A 21,562-nucleotide genomic window follows, 5' to 3' on the forward strand; every position below is an offset into this window, starting at 1 on the left:
ATAAAGAAACGTAACCAGTAACGTAAAAAGAAGTGTACCTCCCATAAAGGGAAGGAATGTAGTTTGTGCTCTTATATGCAGATGCATCCTAAAAGTTTTTGCATGTCTTTAAAATTGTTTTTACTCTGTTCCAGCCCGGGGACGTGCTGTGTTTTACCAGTGGGGTGTGTGGCGCCCCTGATGGTTTGGTCGCCACAGAGGTATTGCATCTCATCCAGAGGTGTGGTACCTCACTCTCAGGTAAGGAAGGAGTATGGCTCAGGATCCTAATACCAGCATTCACTACACCACATTTCCAGGGGACAGGGCGAGATTGCTCCTATGGGAGAGCACAGTCCCTGATCCCTGGCTGGAGTGGGTGGAACCACCTAGAGAGGGGGAACCATGTAGTGGATGGGGTGGAGGAAGTAGATCCTGGGAGCACTTGAGTAGCAGCAGTATAAAATAGGGACAACTTCTTAGGTCAAGGGAGTGTTCAGTCAGAGGAGGAGAAGTGACAGGAGCAGAGGCTCTGTATGAGCTCTGCTCCAGAGGCGGGCTTAGCCTATGAGGCCCAGGACTGGAGGAGAGAAGAGAGGAGTGGGAGCAGGAAGGCTCCAGGAACCGAAGGGACCCTAGGGGTACAGGCCGTGCAGAAGGCCACCCGTACGCCCGCTGCTACCAGGAGGTAGAGGGGTGAGGCCAGATAAGGGGAACCGGTCCCTCAACTAGCGGAGAAACAGCAAGGCTCAACTAGAAACCGGAGGCTTCAGCACTTTATGTACCATAAGCCAAAAGTCCACAGCAGTCCCACTAAGAAGGTAGCCACATAGGACCCAGGGGACGGAACACACGTCGCCCGCCAAGGCCCGAGGGTACCGGATAGAAGTGTCACTGAGTGTGAGGTGCAGGGAGAAGGCCGGAGAAAGGACACACAGAAGGGGGTCCTGATAAATACTCCGGAGTTACCTGGGGGTCGGCTGAACCCCTCACTGAGTGAGCACAGAACGACGAGGGCCGTTACATGGGTCCCTGTAACCAGAACTGCAACAACTGTGAGTAAAGATCTTGGGACTGCATCACACGGACTCTGTGTTCATTACTGACTCCCTGCACTACAACCACCATCATCCACCCACACTGTCCTGAAGCTACACTCCTCCTGTGGGGAGCAATAATACCCTTGCTGCCAAACCACCAGCTTCAGAGGACTGTTCGGCAGCGGCGGCCTCATTAGCCGCACTCCACAGGTGGCGTAGTCGGACATTATAAACCTATACATAAATTACCCTTGGATTGACCGCCCTGGGTCACGGATCGGGTCACCGCCACAGTGACTACAACCCCCAGCATCTACCGGCCCGGCTCCGGGTACCCCACGGCCCAGGGGGCGCGTCACATGTACAATCTGCATGTGTTTTTTCTGCCAGGGAGATGCAGATACGCTCAGGAAAAAATCCTGAGCATTTCTGCATTGTGGGCACATAGCCTAATAGAAACAAGTCACCAGTTCTGCATTTATCACCCACTCCTGGTTTTGTCTCCCACTCCTGGGAAAAAATACTGACCGAATACTGACCAAATACTGATAGTGGGGCTGTGGCCTAAGAAAGAAACCAGAGTACTTTACTTTAAATCTGTCTTGCTTTTTAGTAAACAAAATACAAAACAATTTACACAATTAAAATGATATATGGATAAAAGGATGACCAAAACAATCCAGATAATGTGCAAAAAATATGGATCTAGAGGAAATTCCAAGTAAGTATTACATGGTGAAGCTAATCAGCCATTTAGGTTATAATTGTACATAGTTAATATAGTAGGTATATATTTAAAAGCCTCCTCCACGCTGACATGCTGGTCAACAAATTTATATGATCAAATATCATGTGGTCACCCTCATACAATTAAGGTGAAGTTAGTTACTTATGATCCACATAATCATTCATCACAACCATAGTCACCTTTAATTAGATCAAAATAAGATATCATACCAACCACAATAATCTCATATTGTCACCCCAATGTCAAATAACATAATTAAACTTCTAGTAACCTTAAAAGTTTGTTTAAAAGTGCTTACCCATAGGGGTTTGTATTGCACAGAATCTGATAGACTCCCTGACGCGCGTTTTGTATTTCCCCTAGATCCATATTTTTTTGCACATTATCTAGATTGTTTTAGTAGTCCTTCTAACCATATGTCACTTTAATTGTGTAAATTGTTATGTATTTTGTTTAATAAAAAGCAAGAGAGAGTTAAGGTAAAGTATTTTGGTTTCCTTATTCTGAATAGGTAACGTCATTGAGGTGAAAAAGTAAATGCCCCAAGAGAAGAATCTCTGTTAACACCCTATTTGTTGAAGGAGAAATTAGCCAATATCTCTGCAATGGAGAGGCCACTTTATCATGCAGTATCCAGTTTAACCTGTAAAGTGAATAAAACTAAAGTGGCAAGAGGTCCTTTTTGATAAAAAGTGTATTTTGAAAATATAGGATATATGTTACTCTCACCCTCTTATTGAACATAGGAGAATGGCTTCACTATGAATTGTATGTAAATTGTATGAAATGATGTGGGGGCTATCATACTGTGTTGGGGGGCTGTGTGGAGTCCTACTGTGGGTGTTATAATTCTGTATTTGAGGGCTTTGGGGATCATACTGTGTAGAGGACCATTATACTGTGCATGGGGGTGTGGTGGGCTGTGGTGGTCATCATGTGTTGGAGTGTATGGAAGATTAAACTGTGGGGATCATCATTTCGTACTGGGGAGCTGTGAGGGATCATAATGTGGGGGGGGGTTCTTTCTGTGTTAGGGGGCTGTGGAGGTCATCATTTTACATTTTAGGATTGTTGGTGATCATACTGTGTGGAGGACCAAGGGGACCATCATACTGTGTGTAGAGGTATGTGGTATCATATTGTTTGGGGGCTCTAGTGGCCATCATAATGCTTTAGGGTGTCATTGGAGATGATAATGTGAGGGTCATCATTCTGTGTATAGAGAGCTTTTATGGATCATACTGTGTGTGTCATTATTCTGTGTGTGGTATCATACTCTTTGCGGGCTCATAAGGTGTGCGGCTCTATGGTGGCAATCATACTGTGTTGGGGGGACTGTAGGGACATCATACTATGTGCGGACACTGTGGGGGACATCATACTGTTTTTAGGAAAGCTGTTGATCAAATTACAAGGGTTAAATAACAGGAGCTTTTTATAAACTGTATAAAAATCAGTAAATTATATGGTTTTGATTTGCTCATCAAAAAGCAATCAAATCTATATTAATATAAAATAATACTAATATGTTAAAGTTAATATTGAGCAGAATTAATTTCAACGGCCTTCCTCAACGGTCGTGTCTCTCATTCGGCTCCTCGAAAAAATTAATTGGCCACCCCTGTGTAAAGGATAAACTGCTGTTAGAGGCTGGAATTAAAAATCATCTCTGGCATAAAACCCCTTTGCAGCCCACATACAATATCACCCCTACTATCCAATATTGCTGAAAAATTGTGGCAGGAAATGCACACTGCAATCAATTTTGAGTTTACCTGGCAAAGCCTTTTATAGCGGACTCTCCACCTCATCTAGCCAGTGTGGCGCCCCTGCGGGTCCAGTCGCCACAGAGGTACTGCATCTCAGCCAGAGGTGTGGTACCCCACTCTCTGGTAAGGAGGGAGCACTATCCGGGACTCACACACCCACATCCAACACCACATCACTCCAGTAGGGAAGGGCGAGATTGCTCCTGAGGGAGAGCACAGTCCCTGTCCCGGTCTGGAGGAGGGAACTAGGTAGAGGAGGTGGGTGGAGGAAGTAGTTTAGGGGAGCACACAAGGAAGGACTGAAGGTAGAGGGGACCATGTAAAGTGACAGTTAGTGACGTGACAGACAGTATAAAAAGACAGGTAGAAACATCTAGAAGGGCCCAGTGAATGAGGACCATTGAGGAGTAGGGTCCAGACAAAGACAGGGCCCAGTCAGATGGGCCCAGTGAGTGAGGACCATTGAGGAGTAGGGCCAGACAGACAGGGCCCAGTCAGAGGGGCCCAGTAGGAGAGAGAACGAGACGAGCGAGGGAGTCAGAGAAGGGCTCCAGAGACAGAGAAGGGATCCAAGGGGAATTGCGGAGTCCACTGCAGGTCGCAGTAGGGGACCGGCCCCAGACTAGTGGAGGACTGCAAGACTCAGCTAGCAAACCGGAGGCTGCGGTATCAACAAAGCTACCTCTTTAACTGCCCTGGGGCCTAGCTCTACCCTTGGAGAGCTGAACCATCTCTGCTGCGTCACCAAAGGGCCTGAATAGCAGCGGCGGCCACCTATAGCCGCATACCACGGGTGGCGTCACAAAACTTTATCCCCAAAACATTATTCCCTTCTGTTAATGACAGCCCGGGGCCACGGACTGGGTCACTCCACCATGACTATCCTAAAAGAACCGACCGGCTGGACACCGAGTACTCCATGGCCCCAGGGGGCACGTGACAAGGAAGACTGCACTCAAATGTAGGGCTGGCAAAATCAGTGCATTTTCTGGGTTGTAAAGGTTAGGGGCTTGCAGACTAATCAACCTGTAATATACCCAATGTTTGGCTATAGCTATTGTTAAGGGGACGGTTGCAAACAACTTTATTAATAATGGAAAGCAACCGAACCCGGGGTCCGCGATGCAGCCTGGAGGACTATGGCCGAACACCTTCCGGGTAAGAAGGTAAAACAACCAACTGAAATAACAATCCCTTCCGTGTTATTGCACACCGGAGCGGGAATATCGATTCACACTATCTCCGTTAACTGCACGAGAGATGTGCGATATATAATGTATCCGTAGTCTTGTTTACTGCACATGGACTACGCAGCAGGCGCTAGGATGCATGTGTGATTCACGCCGGCGTATACGTGCTCCCAGCCGGCGTGCTACCGGACTGTGGAGTATCTCTCCACGTGGCTAACAGGCGGTGCCGGGAATACGGAGTCTGCAGTCTGCTCGGGGTGTATAGTGACCCCCTTGTCGGAGCCAGACTGTCAGACGAAGCTACCTGCCTCCCTCCATCTAAGGCTGCCTATCTCCCGCTAAACCTGCCTGTCAGAAGCTATAACAGCAATAGCACACGTGGAGCCCAAACGACCAAGAGTCCACACAATAACACCATCACAGCTCAATGATCAGAGAGTACCGCCATGTTTGTGGGAGGGCTATTTAAAGATTAAGCCCTGCCCACCATCGCATTATTGGTGACGTCACCTGCGACCAATCAGGCGGTGCCAGGTCACCGGATCAGCTGACTCCCAAACCACCAATCACGGTCCACCATAACACGGGCATGCTCAGTGCAGTGAATCCTGGACTTAGGCTGTAGCAGCCCTGTTTCCCTGCGCAACCTATCCTTCATGTTGCTAGGAACAAAGACCGAAGCAACAGCTTGTACATCTCGTGCACCAGCTAGGCGTTGGGACCGACAACAATGCTGAGCAGCATTTGCCCCAGCTGGACTGGAATGGGAGACCACAGAATCCACTGATGATTTTGAACCCATTTTGGATCCAGAAAACACCCGACGCCTAACAGCCATTATGAGTAGAGAGTTTTGTGACATACTCTTTTTAAGAAATTACTATGAATTATGCTTAAAACAAGACAAAATATATAGGGTGGCACTATTCAAAATTACTAGTACATTTCTGAATAGGTAGAGCAAACACCAGGTGAATCATAAGAGTACCAGGGTGATTAAGTGAGGGACCATGAAAACAGTGAGACTTCCTACAAAGCTGAGGGAGTTGCCAGACCTGGTGGTTGCACGCAATTCAGTGAACCTTCCAACCTACCTGTTTTCCATATATATCCTCCTTCTTTTAGTCCATGTAATGTCAGAGCTATCAATCAAGGAAGAGGAGGTTGGAGATTGATGCAAAACAAGTATTTGGGAAGCGGAACTGAACTGCTTGGCAAGACCAATGGTGCACACAAGACAATAGTGCAGAAGAGAGTAGGTGACAAACAGTTTAACACTAAGTGACGGATAAAACATTTTATCACTCACTTGTTGTGACTTCAGGTAGAATGGTAGCATCCTTTTTCTTAGTAAAAATGGTGCTTGGTGTTGCTAAAATGATAACAGACGAATAGAGATTATCACATATGTAATATTGTTTCTAGAACCAAGAGATACACACAGGCTCGGACTGGCCCACAGGAGAGCAGGAGAATCCTCCGGTGGGCCACCACCCTCTTATATGAGCAGTACTTGGCACAATATACGTGAATCACTATGTACAGACTAGTGTTGAGCCATCCCCGTAGTGTTCGGGTTCGGTTCGGTTCGTTGAACACCTGTATGTTTGCCGAACTGTTCGTCGAACTGTTCGTCGAACACCGTTAAAACCAGTGGCAGGCAAACAAAAACACATAGAAACACATAGAAAACACCTTCAAAGGTGTCCAAAAGCTGACAAACTGCTCAGAAGACACAACTAACACATGGAAAAGTGACAAGTACATATAGTCATGCGAAAAGAAAAGAGGTGGAGGAGTAAAAGGAGGAGGAGACACAGATATAGGCATGTCATGCCCTTCTAAAATCAAGAAAGGCTGGAGTAAAAATCTAAAATCAGCCTACCAACACCCAGACGTCGTGACAAGAAAATTAAAAAAAGAAATATCTTTAGGTAGAATGGCAGTTCCATTCAGAACACTTTCCTTATAAGACGTTGTGGTATCCCCGTTGGGAGTCGTGCCAAAAACAGAACCCAATACATTCGGACTAATCCACCATTTGTCATATCCAAGGGGCAGGTCAGTAAACAACAACATCGACGCGGAACCAAGCACAGTAGTATATACTGTACATCCTTTGACAAGGCTATCAGGCGGGTCAAGAAGTTGGGAAGGGGCACCCTAATGGCCAAAACAGACTGTTACTTACTACCTGTACCTCCGAATAGTGTCCGCCTATTGGGCTGCTTCTGGGAAGGAGCATACTATATAGATCGCTGTTTGCCCATGGGGTGCTCCAGATCCTGCTCACTATTTGAGGCGGTTAGTTGCTTCCTCGAATGGGTCATCATGGACGTTTCTAAGGGGGCACATATTATCCATTACCTCGACGACTTCTTATGCCTGGGCCCAAAAGATTCGCCACAGTGTGAATACATGCGGTAGTCCACCTGTGAGAAGGAGAGAGCTGGAGGGAGAGCGGACACCACAGAGCCGAGGGGTTAGATGGAGAAAGAAAGAGGGCGAGGGAGGTAAGGGAGTAAGGTGGAAGGCCGACCTGAGCTCCCCCACGTTCCTGCTGGGCGGGGAACAGCACTGGGAAGAAAAGCCGCTTGCGCATCCCTTTGAGGTTACGGGCGCGAGCGGGCAGAGGGACTACGCTGGAGTGCGAAGCCGACACGGCCAGGCCGTTCCTGCCCGTGCGACCTCCGTGTCGCCGGGTTTGTGCCAGAGCCGCGGTGGACCCTGACGGCCAGCCCCCCTCTCACAATACTGGTGCCTGTCCACTGGTGGGTCGAGACCCCCCCGCGGTGGAGGCAGGTCTAAGCTCTGTAATTTGAATGAGTACACTTTAAATCCTTTTACAAGGATCTATTGGAGGGCAAGTCTGGTGCCAGCAGCCGCGGTAATTCCAGCTCCAGTAGCGTCCACTAAAGCTGCTGCAGTTAAAAAGCTTTTATAAGGATGGAGCTTGGCGGTCCGCCTCAAGTCGTGCTACCGCCAGTCCCAGCCCCCTTGCCTTGGGGCGCCTCCCCGATGCTCTTCACTGAGTGTCCCGGGGGCCCGAAGCGTTTCCTTTGAAAAAATTAAGTGTTCAAACCACAGGTGATGTAGCTTGCTTAACAGCTTGGCTACTCCACTGAATAGCAGACACTGCTACTATGCCCAAAAGGATTTACTGGGCTAGATGCAGTAAAAAATTGTTATTAGATACACAGGCGGTGTAGCTTGGTTCAGGTGGGCTACTCCACTGACTACCAGACACTGCTACAGGCCAAAAAGGATTTACTGGGCTAGATGCAGTAAAAAATTGTTATTAGATACACAGGTGGTGTACCTTGGTTCAGATGGGCTACTCCACTGACTACCAGACACTGCTACTATGCCCAAAAGGATTTACTGGGCTAGTTGCAGTAAAAAATTGTTATTAGATACACAGGTGGTGTAGCTTGCTTCAGATGGGCTACTCCGCTGACTACCAGATACTGCTACAGGCCCAAAAGGATTGGCTGGCTTAGATGCAGTAAAAAATTGGTATTAGATACACAGGTGGTGTAGCTTGCAACACAGATAGGCTACTCCAATGACTAACAGACACTGCTACAGGCTCAAAAGGATTGGCTTAGCTACATTTAGCCAAATGCTGTAAAAAACACTTGCACAGCACTGGCACAGACCTGCCTGGAAAAAGTGAACTGCTGTAACCTAACCCTCAAAAGGGCTGCAATTAGAACTAGTCCCTACTCCTTAAACCTGTCTCTCTATTTAACTGCAAATTCGCTCGCAATTCGCACAGTTATACTGTATAGCGCCCACAGCAGCAGCAGTGCTGTCTAACACTCAGCTGCAGCAGTGAGAAAATGGTGGCAACGGGGAAAATGGCTGGGTCTTATAGGGCAAGGACATGTGACATACACAGCCATTGACACATGCCCTTGCTTGTGTGGAAAAAAAAGCACCGTGTGTAGGCTGCTGATAGGCTGACAGATTGCATCTCCCCACTGTAAATGCGGGGGGAAAAAAAATGGAGATCGGCATTATTTCTGCAGAGATCCATCCCCTGCCCCTCCCCCCGCCCACTCTACACTGAAACTGTGTATTAACATTGATTAACAGTATTATTGTGAAAAAATCCAGTTACGCTTTTGGTGCATGAACAGTTATCGAACATAACATCGAACAGCCGAATTTTTTGCAAATCGTTCGGGTTCGTCGAACGGCTCGAATACCGCCCAAAACAGCTCGAATTTGAGATTGGCGAACAGTTCGAGTCGAACACCGCTCATCTCTAGTACAGACACAAGGCGGCATCTTATTAATTTAACAATCAGCCCAGTTCATTGTTAAATTGTTGGCAGCGGATCATTCAGGACACTCTCAAAGCGTGTTGACAACAGAACAAAGCTTTAATCAGCTAATAAACAGGTACAGATATGATAAGATATGTATATTCCTGATTCCACAAAGCCTAAGTGTCTCTGTGCAGCATCAGCAGGCTGCTTCTCCTCTCATGCACAGACACAGGAAACTGCACACAGTCACATGGTCTTTTCTGTGTGTGAGCCTCTGGGAGTTTTTTTTTTTTTTTTACTTTATAGACAATACACAAACCTAGCAATAGAACATTTACGGTACATACACAGGAATGGAGTTGTTGTATTAAACATATTCCAAGATAAATAAATCTGTGATTGAGGATAATGTCACATTTGCATGTAGCCAAAAAGTGGGGCCCTGGAGTTGGTTACTGGTGGGCCCTTGGCACCCAAGTTTATCACTGGATACACAAATAATATATGTGACATTTTAACCCTTTCCACCATTAGTAAATTAATAAATATTGTAAGCAGGGGTCCACAAGTGTAGAGGGGGATCAGGAGCTGAGGGTACCGGAGGGTAAGAATAGAGGAGTGAGGCGCCGGAGTCAGCGCCTGTGCGTGTGCGCATAGCGCTATCTCTGGCGACATTTTGTTGAAGACAAATTTGCAGTGTCTTCAACAAAATGGTGCCAGATAGCAGGGTATGTGCACGCACTGACTCTGTTGCCATTTTATTTAAATACTTAACTCCGCACCACGCTATCCCACGCCCGCCCACTGTCTCCGCCCGCTGTCTCCATCCGCGCTGACTGCATTGGTGGAGGAGGGGCCTCCAGCCTCTTCCTCCACCAATCAGCGTGTGAAACAGCTGGTGCAAAGACGTCATTTCATTGCGTCAGCTGTGTATTGCAGAGTCAGCGCACCAGAGACAGGAGCAGAGGCACAGACAGAGCGCCCTGGGAACAGGACCAAGGTGAATATAGTGTGTTCTTTTTTTTTTGTATGGGAGGCTATGGGGGTCTCATCCTGGACATGGGGAGGTTATGGGGGTCTCATCCTAAACATAAGGAGGCTATGGGGGTCTAATGCTGGACATGGGGAGGCTATGGGGGTCTAATGCTGGACATGGGGAGGTTGTAGGGGTCTAATGCTGGACGTGGGGAGGCTATGGGGGTCTCATGCTGGACATGGGAAGGTTGTAGGGGTCTAATGCTGGACATGGGGAGGCTATGGGCGTCTTATCCTGGACATGAGGAGGCTATGTGGGTCTCATCCTGGACATGTGGAGGCTATGATGGGTTTCATCTTGGACATGGGGAGGCTATGGGGGTCTCATCCTGGACATGGGGAGGTTATAGGAGTGTCATTCTGGACATGAGGAGGCTATAGGGGTCTAATGCTGGACATGGGGAGGCTATGGGGGTCTAATGGTGGACATGGGCAGGCTATGGGGGTCTAATGCTGGACATGGGGAGGCTATAGGGTCTAATGCTGTTCATGGGGAGGTTGTGGAGGTCTAATGCTGGACATGGGGAGGCTATGGGAATCTAATCCTGGACATGGGGATGCTATGGGGGTCTCATCCTGGACATGGGTAGGCAATGGGGGGTCTGATCCTGGACATAGGAAGGCTATGGGGGGGGGGTCATCCTGGGCATGGGGAGGCTATGGGGGGTCTTATCCTGAACATAGAGAGGCTATGGGAGTCTCATCCTGGACATGGGGAGACTATGAAGGGGTCTCATCCTGGAAATGGGGAGGCTATGAGGAGATCTCATCCTGGACATGGGGAGGCTATGGGGAGTCTCATCCTGGACATGGGGAGGCTATGAAGGGGTCTCATCCTGGACATGGGTGGGCAATGGGGGGTCTGATCCTGGACATAGGAAGGCTATTGGGGGGGTTTCATCCTGGACATGGGGAGGCTATGCGGGGTCTCATCCTGGACATGTGGAGGCTATGAAGGGGTCTCATCCTGGAAATGGGTGGGCAATGGGGGGTCTGATCCTGGACATAGGAAGGCTATGGTGGGGGTTTCATCCTGGATATGGGGAGGCTATGGGGGGTCTGATCCTGGACATAGGAAGGCTATGGTGGGGGCTTCATCCTGGATATGGGGAGGCTATGGGGGGTCTGATCCTGGACATGGAGAGGCTATGAAGGAGTCTCATCCTGGACATGGGGAGGCTATGAAGGGGTCTCATCCTGGAAATGGGGAGGCTATGAGGAGGAGGTCTCATCCTGGATACGGGGAGGCTATGGGGAGTCTCATCCTGGGCATGGGGAGGCTATGGTGGGTCTCATCCTGGACATGTGGAGGCTATGAAGGGGTCTCATCTTGGACATGGCAAGGCTATGAGTGGTTTCATCCTGGGCATGGGGAGGCTATGGGGGTCTCATCCTTGACATGGGGAGGTTATGGGGGTCTCATCCCGGACATGAGAAGGCTATGGGGGGTCTCATCCTGGACATGGGGAGGCTGTGGGGGCTCTTACGATATATAGAAGGGGCTTTATTTGGGTTCAAACGGTATATAGGTGGATGTCAGCACACTTAATTCTGCTCAATATTAAATCATACAATTAATTAAAAAAACTGCGCCAGAAATGTACAAATAAAAATGCTCGCCACCCGGGTGAGAAAGGGTTAAATAGCTAGCATATTTATATCTGGGGAACACATGTTTGATCAGCACCTTGATTATTGTTGTTTTTCCCACCTCCTTCACATGTATTTTATCTTGATCTAATAAAGTTTGAGCAGAGCACTTTCTTCTGTAGCATCAGCGTCTCTGCCCCCTGCCAGGCTGAGACGCCGTCCCCCTTACCGTCGCGCTCCTGGTCCGGCGTCTTCCGGCCTCTCTGCTGCTGGAGCACGCAGCTTCCCGGGCACTGTGCTTAGGGCACGCGCGTGAGCTACCTCCCTCTTAAAGGGGCCGCGCGCGCCGTCCTAAAAAGTCCCCGACCAATGGCCGGAGGACTTTCCCTATTTAAAGCACCTCCTCCAATATGGAGGTGCCCGTGCAAGGTTGTTGCTCTGTGTTCCTGACGCGCCCCCAGGGCCGTGGGGTACTCGGCAGCCGGGCCTCTGGTTGCCGGGGATATCACGGTGGCTGGCCCGGTCCGTGACCCAGGGCGGTCAGTGAAAAAGGGGGGACTTCTATTATATGAGGTTTTTGGGATTATTCGTGACGCCACCTGTGGTGTCTGGTGAAGATCACCAGCGCTGCAGCAGTCCTCTGAGGCAGATGTTAGGGCAGCAAGTGATGGGACGGCTCCCCACAGGTGGAGCAGGCCTCAGGGCAGTGTAAGATGGAGTGGTGGTTGTGCTGGGCATTGTAGTGCAGGGGGAACAATGGTGCCGCTGAAAGAATGGATGGAGGCAGTGCGGTGTAGTCATCCAAGATTTTACTCACAGTTCTTTAGACACTTCACAGGTGCATGGTACAGGTAAAAGCCTCCCACGTTGCGCTGCGTTCATCGGGCAGAAGTTCAATCCTTCCTCAGGCAACTTGGGAATACCTGGCAGAACCCCACTTTCTCGTGTTCCTATTTTTACCATCTTTACTCTGGTCCTTCTCCCTCCTGCTCTGCGCTGCCCACTCTCAATCACGCTCAGGTGCTCTAGAGTCCTTCCTGTACGTCGGATCCGGGACCTACTTGACCTTCCTGGGGGATTAGAATGACGCAGCAATCCCTCTGTCTTCTGACAGATGCGGGGCATACGGGTGCCGTCCTGCAATCGCCGTACCCCCTGGGATCCTTTCTGTAGAACGGAGCCTACTCCCTGCTCCCCTCCGGGGCCTTCACACTTGGCCCTATCTGCGGAGCAGATCTCCCAATGAGACTCTGCTCCCGGACTGTTCCTCCGAACAGTCCCGAGCTGTTCTTCTGAACAGCTCCCTAGAACTCACACTACTACTGAACCACTCAACTGAACTGCCACCCTAAGATGGCTTCCCTATTTATACTCCTACTAAAGTGCTCCCTCTAACTACTTCCTCCACCCACACCCACTACTGGTTCCCCCTACCTTTGGGTTCCCCCCACTCCAGCCAGGGTCAGGGCTCAGCAGAAACATACATTGTGTCTTGCCCCTCCAGCTGGCCTGGAGTAGTGTAGTGTTGGATGCAGGTGTTTTGGAGTTCTGTGCAGCACTCCCATCCTACCTGAGAGAAGGGAGACACCACACCTCTGGGTGAGGTGCAGTACCTCTGTGGCGACTGAACCCTCAGGAGCGCCACATTTCTTACTGTTGCTTCAGCCCTCAGGTCCCTCTGCAAGTCAGTCCTGTCCGCCAGTCTGTTCTTCAGTCCAGTCCGCCAGTCTGACTACTTTCCAGCCCGACGGTCTGTCTACAGTCCAGTCCGCCAGTCTGTCTATGGGCTCTGCCCGCCTGCTCACCTAGAAGCACCTGCCTGTTACCTGCCGTGCCCGTCAGCCTGCTTACCTGGAAGCACCTGCCAGTTACCCGTTGTGCTCGCCAGCCTGCCTACCCGGAGCACCCGTCTGGCTATCAGCCGGATCAGCCCGCTTGTCTACCCTGACCACCCGTCAGCCCGCCTGCCGTGCTCATCCGCTGTACCGGTCAGTTCCTGCTATCTGACACGTGGGAGTCACCTGCTCTCATACAAGGTCGGTCCCAGAGTGGCACCTGGTTGCCCTGCTCGGTCCCTCCCTGGTTCACGGAGTCGATTGAGCCGCCGTGCGACCTTGGTCAGGCCAAGTAGGTACTTAGTCACGCCCTTCTGGTCCCTCCTTGCACCGCAGCACAGAGGTTCCACCACCCGGATCCGTAACATATTCCACATGCTTACCGTGTCCCCTATATGATTTTTTGCAAACTACAAACAGGACTTCTTATGGCTTGCTTTCTAAAGTGGCTTTCTTCTTGCCACTCTTTCATAAAGGCCAGATTTGTGGAGTATACGACTAATATTTGTCCTGTGGACAGATCCTCCCACCTGAGCTGAGGATCTCTGCAGCTCCTCCAGAGTGACCATGGGCCTCTTAGCTGCTTCTCTAATTAGTGCTCTCCTTGCTTGGGATGTCAGTTTAGGTGGATGGCCATGTCTTGGTAGGTTTGCAGTTGAGCCATACTCCTTCCATTTTTGGATGATGGATTGAATAGTGCTCCTTGAGATGTTCAGAGTTTAGGCTATTTTTTCACTATCTTAATCCTGCTTTACTCTTCTCCACGACTTTATCCCTGACCTGTCTGGTGTGTTCTTTGGTTTTCATGATGCTGGTTGATCGCTAATGTTCTCACATAAACCTCTGAGGGCTTTACAGAATGGCTGTAGTTATACTGAGAATAAATTACACACAGGTGGACTCAATTTACTAATTCTGTGAATTCTGGAGGCAATTGGTCACTCAGGATTTTATTTATAGACTGTAGGGGGCTGAACACAAATGCACGTCACAATTTTCAAATGTATGTTTTTAAAATAATTAGAAAACCATGTTTTATTTCCTTTACACTTCACAAATACTTGCTAAATTGTGGTGGCATTGTTACTGATCCGGGTGGTGGAACCTGACCAGAGGGGCGTAACTAAGTGCCTACCTGGACCGACCCTGGCCACACGGCAGCTTAGTTGACTTCGTGAACCAAGGAGGGATTGGGAAGGTGAACCAGGTGCCACTCTGGGACCGACCTTGTGTGAGAGCAGGCGACTTCCACGGGCCTGATGGCCGAGGCCGACAGGCACAGCAGATGAGTATGGATGGTAGACAGGCAGGTGATGTGGGTAGACAGGCAAGGCCGATAGGCAGGCAGGCGGGCACGGCAGATAGACAGGCAGGCGGGTACGGCTAATACACCGGCTGGCGAGCACAGCTGATAGACAGGCTGGCGGGCACGGCTAATAGACAGGCTGGCGGGCACGGCTGATAGACAGGCTGGCGTGCACGGCTGAAAGACAGGCTGGCGGGCACTGGAACCTGAAGACTGAGGAGAGTGTTAGCACACAAACAACAATCTTGCAAGGCACCTTCATTTTTGAGGAGGTGCCTTATATAAGGGCAGTCCTCCGGCCATTGGCTCGGGACTCTTTAGGACGGCGCGCTCGGCCCCTTTAAGAGGGAGGGAGCGCACGCCGCGCGCCCTAAGCACAGTGCCTGGGGAACTGCGCGTGGTATGCGCACCCCGGGCAGACGCAGGAGGGAAGTCGGAGGACACCGGACCAGGACTGCGGCGGTGAGGGGATCGGCGTCTCTGCCTGGCAGGAGGCAGAGACGACGACGCTACAGATATCACATAAAATCCCAATAAAATACATTTAAGTTTGTGGGTGTAATGTGAAAAATGTCGAAAAGTTCACTGGGAATGAATGCTTTTTCAAGGCACTGTATACACCTCAACAACGAGATCAACCAGATAAGTACTTACTTGTCTTAAGTTCTTGATGTGTGATTGTCACTATATTTCCTTTAGGTTTATCAGTTATTGGTTGCACTATAAATAAATGCAATTAATTGGTGTTATTAGCTTTGTATTGCTGCCTCCAGAAGGCACATACTGTACTGTGAGAGGTTCTACAAGGCAGCATATGACACCAACATGGCATATACTAGACACACGAAATTAAGCAAGTCACAGAAATTGTGACACAATAACACAGTGGCAAATGCTGGAACTAAATTCTCATGTTAAAAGGAGCATATACCGAGAAGTAAAGGTCTTTTTTGCAAGATGCCTTTGTATGGTAAAGTTTAAGAAACATAAACACCAGCTTGAGGATACATTTACTAAAGAGGTACTTTAAAGAAGCAATTCTAAAAGAAAATACTACAAATTTGAGGATTTTGCTAAATTTTTCTGAAAAATTTAACTTGCGGCAAAAAAAATTAGCCACAGGCGCATTACTAAAAAGCCACTATTTGCCTGGAAAGTACAGTACAGACCAAAAGTTTGGACACACCTTCTCATTTAAAGATTTTTCTGCATTTTCATGACTATGAAAATTGTACATTCACACTGAAGGCATCAAAACTATGAATTAACACATGTGGAATTATATACTTAACAAAAAAGTGTGAAACAACTGAAAATATATCTTCTATTCTAGGTTCTTCAAAGTAGCCACCTTTTGCTTTGATGACTGCTTTGCACACTCTTGGCATTCTCTTGATGAGCTTCAAGAGGTAGTCACCGGAAATGGTCTTCCAACAATCTTGAAGGAGTTCCCAGAGATGCTTAGTACTTGTTGGCCCTTTTGCCTTCACTCTGCGGTCCAGCTCACCCCAAACCATCTCTATTGGGTTCAGGTCTGGTGACTGTGGAGGCCAGGTCATCTGGCGTAGCACCCCATCACTCTCCTTCTTGGTCAAATAGCCCTTACACAGCCTGGAGGTGTGTTTGGGGTCATTGTCCAGTTGAAAAATAAATGATGGTCCAACTAAATGCAAACCGGATGGAATAGCATGCCGCTGCAACATTCTGTGGTAGCCATGCTGGTTCAGTATGCCTTCAATTTTGAATAAATCCCCAACAGTGTCACCAGCAAAGCACCCCCACATCATCACACCTCCTCCTCCATGCTTCACGGTGGGAACCAGGCATGTAGAGTCCATCCGTTCACCTTTTCTGCGTCGCACAAAGACACGGTGGTTGGAACCAAAGATCTCAAATTTGGACTCATCAGACCAAAGCACAGATTTCCACTGGTCTAATGTCCATTTCTTGTGTTCTTTAGCCCAAACAAGTCTCTTCGGCTTGTTGCCTGTCCTTAGCAGTGGTTTCCTAGCAGCTATTTTACCATGAAGGCCTGCTGCACAAAGTCTCCTCTTAACAGTTGTTGTAGAGATGTGTCTGCTGCTAGAACTCTGTGCGGCATTGACCTGGTCTCTAATCTGAGCTGCTGTTAACCTGCGATTTCTGAGGCTGGTGACTCGGATAAACTTATCCTCAGAAGCAGAGGTGACTCTTGGTCTTCCTTTCCTTGGGCGGTCCTCATGTGAGCCAGTTTCTTTGTAGCGCTTGATGGTTTTTGCAACTGCACTTGCGGACACTTTTAAAGTTTGCCCAATTTTTTGGACTTACTGACCTTCATTTCTTAAAGTAATGATGGCCACTCGTTTTTCCTTACTTAGCTGCTTTTTTCTTGCCATAATACAAATTCTAACAGTCTATTCAGTAGGACTATCAGCTATGTATCCACCAGACTTCTGCACAACACAACTGATGGTCCCAACCCCATTTATAGGGCAAGAAATCCAACTTATTAAACCTTACAGGGCACACCTGTGAAGTGAAAACCATTTCCGGTGACTACCTCTTGAAGCTCATCAAGAGAATTCCAAGAGTGTGCAAAGCAGTCATCAAAGCAAAAGGTGGCTACTTTGAAGAACCTAGAATATAAGATATATTTTCAGTTGTTTCACACTTTTTTGTTAAGTATATAATTCCACATGTGTTAATTCATAGTTTTGATGCCTTCAGTGTGAATGTACAATTTTCATAGTCATGAAAATGCAGAAAAATCTTTAAATGAGGTGTGTCCAAACTTTTGGTCTGTACTGTATATGTATGAAAATAAGAATTCCGCTTGGAATCTATTGATTTAATGTTGAGCTCGATAATGGAAAGGCAGCCTTCATAATGTCCGAGCCATCTAAACTATCTGGCTAGGGGAAAATGGATTGTAAGCAGTTGTAACCAATAACCCGTTTAATCACACACAGCAGTATAAGACCTTGTAGGCTACTTACATTATATAAACAGTCCAAAAAATATCCCTTTTTTATAGACAGATTCATACCTTAATGTTGTGGTCATTGGAAATGGAAGAACCTGTGGCGTTTTCGCGCAGTTGGGTGCAAAAAGTATTCTTGTTTGGAAAGTATCAAGAGCTTACCACTAAACAAAGAAGTCATCCCAAAATTATCTCTTTAGAACTCAAAACATAGGTACTGATTGAATGTGAAGAAGTAATTGTTTCTAAACTAGGAGTGAAAAATTATCCCTTTTTTGGGATCCACAGCTGATTTACTAATCACAAAATGATTAAGCAATTATAAAAGCTTTTTATCAAGTCATCGAAAAATCATCTTTTTTCTGTTTTGAATAGTAAGAAGCTATGGCCTTTTGTCACCAAGTCATTTGAAGAATTAACCCTATTTTGGGAGGTGTTTCATATTTTTTTACCTTTGAAACTGCAAAAATCATTACTGTCACTCTTATTCCTTCTCATCTAGACTACTGAAATTGTTTACTGATTGGTCTCCCTCTTACCAAACTTCTGAATGCAGCAGCCAGGGTCTTATTTTTGTCCAGCTGCTACACCGATGCCTCCACCTTGTGCCAGTCATTGCACTTGTTGCCCATTCACTACAAAATACAATAAAAACTTATATCTGTCTCCCACAAAGCGCTCCACAATTCTGTTTCACCATACATCTCCTCCCTCATTTCTGTCTACCTCCCTACACATGCTCTCCGTTCTGCAACTGATCTAAGACTAACATCCTCCATAAGCCAAACCTCGCACATTTATCTCCAAGACTTCTCTCGTGCTGTGCCAGGTTTCTGGAATACACTACCCAAACTATCTGACTAATATCTAGCCCCCACATTTTTAAGCATGCTTTAAAAACACATCTATTTAGACAGGCCTATCACCTCAATTCACTATTCTAACTCTTCCTTGTTCCCTCTTTCTAAATTTTCCTTAGAATTTGGTCCCTCTTTCTCATCTGTCTCCACACCCTCCATGCACCCAATAGCACTTGGTAACTGCACTTAGACAGATAATGGCAGATGACCGGATCATGCAGCTTATTTGAAAACCCCTATTTATTATAATGATGGCTGAACCGTACATGACAAGTACTTTTTTACTTATTGTGTCCCCCCTATTTCCTTATAGATTGTAAGCTTGCAAGCCGGACCCTCTCTCCTTCTGTAAATGTTGAACTATGTGTTAATTTTTATTCTCTTTATTGTCTGTACATGTCCCTGCTTCATTGTAAAGTGCTGTGTGTGGAATATGTTGGCGCTATATAAATAAAATTATTATTATGTTTATATACACTCAAGAGAATACACTGTGTTCCAAATTATTATGCAAATAATATTTTCTCAGATTTTCCCAAATTACCTATATGAATTGCAGTCATTGTAATTTTCCAGTCAAATAACTATTAGAGTACAATTGAAAGGTTTTTGTACAAACTGCCTATGATAACAGTATATTTTTAAAAAAATTAAAACTCAAACTGCACTCAAAATGCATGTTCCAAATTATTATGCACAGCAGAGTTTTCAATCTTTTCATTTTAATAAAGAACAAAAAAATGGTCATTTTTGAAATTATAAGCATTAGCAGGTTATTACAAACTGAAATCAAACAGTTTTCAACTCAAAACTTTATTCTAGGTGATGTTACATTTGCACATAGGACCCCTTGTTCGAAAGGAGCTTCTGAACTCTCTCGTCCATTGAATTTGTCAGGTTTTGGATGGTTTCTGCTTCAATTGTTTTGCATGAGGACAGAATACCCTCCCAGAGCTGTTGCTTAGATGTGAACTGCCTCCCGCCATCATAGACACTCCTTTTGATGATGCTCCAGAGGTTCTCAATGGGGTTGAGGTCAGGGGAGCATGGGTGCCACACCATAAGTTTGTCCCCTTTTATGCCCATAGCAGCCAGAGTTGCAGATGTGTTATGTGCAGCATGAGACGGGGCATTATCATGCATGAAATGATCTCGATGGTCCAGATGAATGGAGTGGAGGATGGCTGGTTGATGGACACCCCATGCAAACACGGCTACGGCGCTAACGAGGAGGTGGAGTAATGTTTTGGGCTGGAATCATGGGGAGAGAGATTGGCGGCCCTTTTAGGATCCCTGAAGGGGTAAAGATGAACTCCATAATGTATGTTGAGTTTCTCAAACAGCACTTCCTTCCATGGTTCAAGAAGAAGTACCGTGTATTCCGCAGCAAGATAATTTTCATGCATGATAATGCCCCGTCTCATGCTGCACATAACACATCTGCATCTCTTGCTGCTGTGGGCATAAAAGGGGACAAACTTATGGTGTGGCACCCATGCTCCCCTGACCTCAACCCCATTGAGAACCTCTGGAGCATCATCAAAAGGAGTGTCTATGATGGCGGGAGGCAGTTCACATCTAAGCAACAGCTCTGGGAGGGTATTCTGTCCTCATGCAAAACAATTAAAGCAGAAACCATTCAAAACCTGACAAATTCAATGGACGAGAGAGTTCAGAAGCTCCTTTCGAACAAGAGGTCCTATGTGCAAATGTAACATCACCTAGAATAAAGTTTTGAGTTGAAAACTGTTTGATTTCAGTTTGTAATAACCTGCTAATGCTTATAATTTCAAAAATGACCATTTTTTTGTTCTTTATTAAAATGAAAAGGTTAAAAACTCTGCTGTGCATAATAATTTGGAACATGCATTTTGAGTGCAGTTTGAGCTTTTTATTTTTTAAAAAATATACTGTTATCATAGGCAGTTTGTACAAAAACCTTTCAATTGTACTCTAATAGTTATTTGACTGGAAAATTACAATGACTGCAATTCATATAGGTAATTTGGGAAAAGCTGAGAAAATATTATTTGCATAATAATTTGGAACACAGTGTATGTTTCCCAGCATCAGATCTACTGTCTAGCACTATGAAACACAGTGAGCAGCCAGGAGATATAAGGCTGGTGTGGTTGCACGCAGTTCAGTGAACCTTCCAACCTACCTGTTTTCCATATATATCCTCCTTCTTTTAGTCCATGTAATGTCAGAGCTGTCAATCAAGGAAGAGGAGGTTGGAGATTGATGCAAAACAAGTATTTGGGAAGCGGTACTGAACTGCTTGGCAAGACCAATGGTGCACACAAGACAACGGTGCAGAAGAGAGTAGGTGACAAACAGTTTAACACTAAGTGACAGATAAAACATTTTATCACTTACTTGTTGTGACTTCAGGTAGAATGGTAGCATCTTTTTTCTTAGTAAAAATGGTGCTTGGTGTTGCTAAAATGATAAGAAATGAACAGAGATTATCACATATGTAATATTGTTTCTAGAACCAAGAGATATACACAGGCTTGGACTGGCCCACAGGAGAGCAGGAGAATCCTCCGGTGGGCCACCACTCTCTTATATGAGCAGTACATGGCACAATATACGTGAATCACTATGTACAGACAGAGGCAGCATCTTATTCATTTACCAGTCTACCCAGTTCATTGTGATATAAATCTGTAAATGAGGATAATGTCACATTTGCATTTAGCTGAAAGTGCGATATCCTACTCCCTCTTTGGACTCTCACTTTGTCGTCATCATGTCACAAGGCATACACTATTTCATCAACGTTATTTGTGACCTGTGATAACCTGTGTCCTGTGATAACTGGTTACAGCAGGGGTCTCAAACACCCCCGCCCGCGGGCCACATGCCGTCCCTCCAGCTGCTTCATGCGGCCCACAGACACCATAGACTCCGATCGCGGCCCGGTCCAGGAGCCGCTGACATCAGCGCTGTAGTGCACTGTATTGCCGCACAG

The 21,562-nt window shown here is 46.9% G+C and overlaps 1 protein-coding gene across 32 annotated transcripts in view; it reads right to left on the minus strand.

Moving 5' to 3' along the window:
* The window catches only part of VSIG4 (V-set and immunoglobulin domain containing 4), a 791,917-nt gene that overhangs the window by 650,526 nt on the left and 119,829 nt on the right, over positions 1-21,562 (minus strand). For 24 of the 32 annotated variants that reach the window (XM_073640886.1, XM_073640873.1, XM_073640881.1 and 21 more), the window contains 3 exons: positions 20,965-21,027; positions 15,421-15,486; positions 6,036-6,098 (listed from right to left, as the gene is read on the minus strand). In XM_073640886.1, the coding sequence (XP_073496987.1) occupies positions 6,036-6,098; positions 15,421-15,486; positions 20,965-21,027 (192 nt within the window). The remainder of the gene's footprint in view (positions 1-6,035; positions 6,099-15,420; positions 15,487-20,964; positions 21,028-21,562) is intronic. The other 8 variants (XM_073640887.1, XM_073640885.1, XM_073640903.1 and 5 more) reach the window with 5 other exon arrangements.

The sequence above is a fragment of the Phyllobates terribilis genome, unplaced genomic scaffold, assembly GCF_046119375.1.
Source record: "Phyllobates terribilis strain yellow unplaced genomic scaffold, ASM4611937v1 Scaffold_7__3_contigs__length_470593459, whole genome shotgun sequence".
In the NCBI taxonomy this organism is placed as follows: domain Eukaryota; kingdom Metazoa; phylum Chordata; class Amphibia; order Anura; family Dendrobatidae; genus Phyllobates; species Phyllobates terribilis.